This window comes from Protomyctophum parallelum, assembly GCF_964188405.1.
Source record: "Protomyctophum parallelum genome assembly, chromosome: 6".
In the NCBI taxonomy this organism is placed as follows: Eukaryota; Metazoa; Chordata; class Actinopteri; order Myctophiformes; family Myctophidae; genus Protomyctophum; species Protomyctophum parallelum.
This window is the reverse complement of record NC_139701.1, coordinates 41641450-41647671: the sequence shown is the minus strand read 5'-3', so window position 1 is coordinate 41647671 and position 6222 is coordinate 41641450. Positions and strand designations below refer to the sequence as shown.

Sequence of the window (6222 nt, the reverse complement as noted above, 5' to 3'; positions counted from 1 at the left end):
TTTCAGCAGCTGTCACAGATTCTCTTATAGGGTAATTTCATTTCAACTAATGTGGATGTGTTACTAGACACATTCTTCTGATAATATTCCGGCGAGATGGCATTATCAAAAGGATAGCACCAAAACTTAAAAGATAGCAGAAAATAGTAACCCAAGTTCGATTTTGATGGATTGTCATTTATTTGTTAGAGCCATATGACACACGGTGCATCTCGCCGGCAGCCATATTGGATTGTTCTCTATGTATATTATGCATAATATAATATATTGTAGAACACTGAACAGGCCATAAAGGATAATTCCATACTAAAAGGCTTTCTTACCTTTCTTTGTAGTCGTTACGTCCCCACCAAAGAGGTCCAGGTGTTATTTTGTGAAAAAGCTCCTTATTGGCTATTTCCCCTACCATAAGCCCTAAATGAATTGCATTGAATTGAATGGTCTATGGGGTGTTGTGCTAATTCACTTATTTCCATCGCTGAAAATTATAATTTATTTGTATATATCCTCTCTTCATAATGTAAATATTATCCCAAGCGGCACACTTTACTACTTCTTTCGATGGAAATAAGCGAATTAGCATAACACCCCATAGCCCCATTCAATTCCTATTCAATGCAATGCAATTCATTGAGAGCTTATGGTAGGGAAAATAGCCAATAAGGAGGTTTTGCACAAAAAAACACCTGGACCTCTTTGATGGGGACGTAACAACTACAAAGAAAGGTAAGAAAGATAAGAAAGCATTCTAGCATGGAATTCTCCTTTAACAACTATAGGCTATAAGCCATTAAGCCTACAACTCAAATGACATGTCTAGATTACTTCTATGGTGAAAGTGGAATGTTATTTATGCTACTGCAATACCAACGGAATCTACATGGCCATTTGGATTACATTAACTATCACGATCTTATTGTCTCCACCAGGCCGGGAGAGAGTATGTTTTGCACTCCGTCCGTGCACGTGTGTGTGTGTGTGTGTGTGTGTGTGTGTGTGTGTGTGTGTGTGTGTGTGTGTGCATGTGTGTGTGTGTGTGTGTGTGTGTGTGTGCGTGCGTGCGTGCGTGCGTGCGTGCGTGTGTGTCTGTCCGTCTGTCTCTTAAACTAATCTCTGGCACCGTTAACCCGGTCGATGCCACATTTTGCACACACACTCCCTGTATGTCAACGATGAACGGCCTGTTATAGCGCCACCAGGAGGCCGAATTTTGAAAAACACAAATCATGAACGGAGCGTGCAATTTACATGAAATCTTTCACAGACTTTCCTAATATGCTGAGGAATATATCTCACCATTTTCACATTGGCCTGTTATAGCGCCTGTTATAGAGATAGGGTTAGTAATTCCATAACAATAGGAGGTCGGAACTCGGAACAATGACCCTGGCAAATCGGTTAGCCATATCAGTAGCTTGTGCCTCAAACACACTGTCATCACAAATGCGTCTTAGGTGCTGATTAGGAATGGTGACAAGAATGTATATGTGATGTATGTGTTCTTGCTTAATATAAGTCGCTCTGCATTAAGAGCGTCTGCTAAATGCCTAAATTGTAAATTGAGATGTTTTCTTCCTAAATATAGGATGTTTGGGGATTGTGTGGTGTGGGGCCTTTCCATTCGATCCTTAGGTATCGTAAGGTCAAGGAAGTTTATACTCATTTGAGAGTATTCAATTGTAAGTTTAATGTTGGGGTTTAGCGAATTTAGATATTTATGAAGTTCAAGCAACTGTGTCTCAGAGCTGTTAAATATAATATAAGTAATTAAGTCATCATCAGGTAATGCAATGAAAAAAGGGGGTTGACAAAGCGATTCTCTCAATAGCCAAGATACAAGCAGGCATATTTACAATTATGTGTTGCCTTTAACAACCTAAAAAAATCAAATTTCTTCAATGTGTAATTTCCTTCATATTGATATTTTTACGAATGTATTTACTTATTTTTTTGCCTAAATTGGGTATCACGAAAATACAATGTATATTAATGTTAGGGCCATTGGTTTTTTGACCGGTGCCCCATGGCTTCAGTCAATCGGTCAGGCGGTTCAAGAGATAAACTGGACACACATGACACACACACACGCATGCAATACAAATGTAAACATTTTAAAGTGTTCTATGTCAGACACGCCCCAATATGGAGTCCAGGACAGTCTATGACACCAGTACTAATTATATAGAGTCCTTCTAGTATTGGAAGTACAAGTACAACAAAACACTCTGTCTACTCTGTTTGCTGCCTTCGTCCTGTTCCGTCTACGACAGCTCTTTCTGAATCCTTTCCTGTACTTTTACTTTTATGGTATTAGTAAAAAAAACAATCTGCATAAAGCTACTGTATAAATGTATGACTATGCCGTCTTTATATTCAACAACAATGTTGCACCTTCAAGTATGAAGTCCAAATTGTGGACTAAAGACATGCCCAAATATGGAGTCAACTGACATAATACCGACGTCATAGGCTGTGACATCAATAGTAATGTCATAGGCGGGAACTCCACGATATGACCTTTTATTTCCGTTTTTTTTCCGTTACATAATATAGAAGTTTTTATTTATCCTGAAACATGTCCTTAATGAAGATCTGGATGCCTCGATCTCCGTTCTCACGGCGTGTCCATCATATGATCACGAGGAGGCATACTGGATCCTTATCGTCACCACCACTCTCTCTCCCCCCACACACGTCTCAGCCCGTGTCCTCCCTATTCAAACCCTGTAGTTCTGTGGGGGTCTGTGGCGCCGCTCTCTTCCACACGCACGTTCCTCAGCATAGTTCCAACAGGACGTCCATAGTGCGCTACGGCAGGCAGAGATACGAGTGGCAGTATCCGGTCCTTTTGGTCAGAACCGACGGGTCCACTATAAACATACGATACAAAGAACCGAGACGGATACTTACGATGCCGGTAGACCCGTCCACTCTGTCGGAGGAGGAGCGTAGAGCTCGTCACAAGAAGAGAGAAGTAAAGAAGACAGTGAGGCAGGACGAAGTCCACTACGAAGACGACTTTAAGGCCGACGATTACAGAGAGTTCTGGAAGAAGAAATAGTTCAGTTGAGGCAGGTGATGGTTTCATGCATCTATCTGGACTTGATGCATTATATAAAACAAGCAGTTTCTGGAATGTGAACTTGGAGATGGCGGCTTCAATGCATATATTGGAATTATATATTAACCTAATTCAACCAACTTTCAGGCGGTTTGTTACAAATGTTGAAACACGTTAGGTTGACAGCCGATTGAGTAAGCCTATAATGCTTAAAGGCTACTAGGAGACCATCTTTCACACTATTTATATAATGTATAGGCCTATTTTGTTCAGTTGAGCTTCCCACTGAGCATTTGTTAGTCTATAGATTGCCATCTAAAAATGGGTTATAAATTCAAGTATTTTAGCGGTCTAGGCTTAGATTAGACATTGAAAAAAACGACGTTTCAACGTGTATATAGACGATATTTAGACCTTGATTAGCAGTTTTATTGTACATTGGATTTTCAAAAACAATTACCTACACATCCAAAATAAAAGCAAACCAGTGCTGAACAGAGGATATACAGTACAGTCTAAGAGATGATAATATAAAATGTATGTTCTCTGAAACACCCAAGTCTGTCACTGCATGGGGTTCTCTAAAGTGGCATGTAGTATATTAAATTGTACGTAAACATTTTAATGTTCTACCACAGTGAAAGTATGACTTTGGATGATTTGAGCAAGTGGAGATTCAACTGTCAATGAGGATCATGTATATATATATATATATATATATATAGAGAGAGAGATGGGCAGTATTTGAAATATGTATTTGTATTTTGTAATTTGTATTTAGCTGGGATGGAAGAAATGAGATGTATTTTGTATTTAGATAATTTTTTTGACCCAGTATTTGTATTTTGTATCAAAATACATTTTCAATGTATTTTGCCCATCAGAGATGGGCAGTATTTGAAATACATGTATTTGAAATACGTATTTGAAATACTTTTTCTGTATTTTGTAATTTGTATTTCACTGGGATGGAAGATGTATTTTGTATTTTGTATTTAGATACATTTTTTGACCCAGTATTTGTATTTTGTATCAAAATACATTTTTAATGTATTTTGCCCATCTCTGTATATATATATACAATATATAACCATGCTAATGCATGGTTGATTTGTGGGCGTAACAATGATGTCATCTCCAGTCTCCAACCTAATTTGGAAGAGTATGAAGTCACTCCTCTCTATAACATTACTTGTTAGGCCTAATGCATTGATTGTTTCTATAGCTTTTTGAGGGCCTCCTTTTTTTGAGGGCCTCATCCTAGCGATGATTTTATTGGCTGAGCCAAATACATAGTGATGATAAAAGTGAGGGCAGCAAAGTGAAGACGGACAATTGAGGACGCAAATTGTGATTGGCCAGAATGAGATGATGTATGATGATAAGCGATCCGCTCACTTCACACGGGTGTGATTCTATTCATTTATTTACGGAGAACGTTTCAGTGAACGGAGAAGAGTCGGTGAGTTGTGCAGTGAGCGCACAGTAGACTGTGATGCGTGGTCTCGCAAAAGCGTCGCTGGCTTTGAAAGGATTTAGCCGGTGTTACATCACGAAGAAGCACCCGTCAACTGTAACAACGACCATTAGTCGAGGACCAGTGAGCACACAGAACGACCAGGGCGATGACGTCTATGACGTCGTTATATCCGGAGGAGGGATGGTGGGCTCAGCCATGGCTTGTTGTTTAGGCGCGGATCCCAATCTGCAGGGGAAGAGGATTCTGCTGCTCGAAGCGGGCGGCAAGAAAGCGATGGACGGCGTCCCCGAACACTACAGCGCCAGAGTCAGTTCCATCAGCCGCGGCTCCGCCGCCCTCCTTCGTGGCGTGGGAGCGTGGGACCACATCACGGACGCGAGGTGCAAGCCCTATGGGAGGATGCACGTCTGGGACGCCTGCTCAGATGCCCTGATCACGTTCGATCGCGAGGACGACCCGCGGGGCGGCGACATGGCCTACGTCGTGGAGAACGACGTCGTGGCGGCCGCCCTCTCCAAACAGCTGGACGGTCTCCCCGATAACGTGGAGGTCAAGTACGGCTCCGAGGTGGCGGATTACGCTTGGCCGAATTCCGCGGCCGTCACCGCCGCCGACTCCGTGCCCTGGGTCCGGTTGACGCTGGGTGGCGGAGAGACGCTCCGAGCCAAGCTCCTGATCGGCGCCGACGGACGCAACTCGGCGGCGAGGCGAGCGTCGGGGATCCGCACGGCGGGGTGGAACTACGAGCAGTCGGCCGTGGTGGCCGTGCTGCACCTGTCGGAGCCCACGGAGAACGTGGTCGCGTGGCAGAGGTTCCTCCCCGCGGGACCCGTGGCCATGCTGCCGCTGTCGGACACGCGCAGCTCTCTGGTGTGGTCCACCGGCCACCGCCGCGCACGGGAACTGCTGGAGCTGGACCAGGGGAGCTTCGCAGACGCCGTCAACTCCGCCTTCCGGAGCGACGGGAACCGGTCCGAGCTGGCGGGGGTGGCCGGCTCCCTGTTCCGCAGCGCGTTGTCGGTTCTAACGCCGTCTTCTTCTGCCGGCTCGACGCGCCGCCAGCTTCCCCCGCGCGTGTCCGGCGTCGGCCCGAAGAGTCGGGCGACGTTCCCCCTGGGCATGGGCCACGCCACGGACTACACGAGGCGCCGGGTGGTGCTGGTCGGGGACGCGGCGCACCGCGTGCACCCGCTAGCCGGTCAGGGAGCCAACCTGGGTTTCGGGGACGTGGCTTGCCTCGCGCGGGTCCTGAGCCGAGCGGCCTCCGACGGGAAAGACCTGGGAGCCGCGCGCCACCTGCTGGAGTACCAAACGGAACGACAGCGGCACAACCTCCCCATGATGGCCGCTGTCGACCTCGTGAAACGTCTTTACTCCACTGACGCTGCTCCCCTGGTCCTCCTGCGCACCTTCGGTATGCTGGCCACCGACATGCTTCCTAAGCTGAAAGAGCACATCGTGGCGTTTGCAAGCAAGTGACATGTTTTGGTTGACTCGGATTGATTGGTTGTAGTGATGCACGATATAATCGGTAGCATAATGGGAATCTGCCATATCGGCCATAAAAATGCCATATCGGAATGGTCTCAAAATAATCCCAATTATTTAATCGGCAAACTAAATTTTAAATGGAAAAATCTAATATGATGTCAAATCAAAGTAAAAACAAACCTTACATTTT

The 6222-nt window shown here is 45.1% G+C and overlaps 1 protein-coding gene across 1 annotated transcript; it reads left to right on the top strand.

The window, feature by feature from the left end:
- Positions 1-4556: 4556 nt before the first annotated feature.
- Positions 4557-6020, top strand: LOC310859970 (ubiquinone biosynthesis monooxygenase COQ6, mitochondrial-like; the record flags this gene model as incomplete). The annotated part of the gene is made up of 1 exon (XM_083766737.1): positions 4557-6020. One exon carries the CDS (start codon positions 4557-4559, stop codon positions 6018-6020), a length of 1464 nt encoding a protein of 487 aa, XP_083622863.1.
- Between the last annotated feature and the right edge of the window lie 202 nt (positions 6021-6222).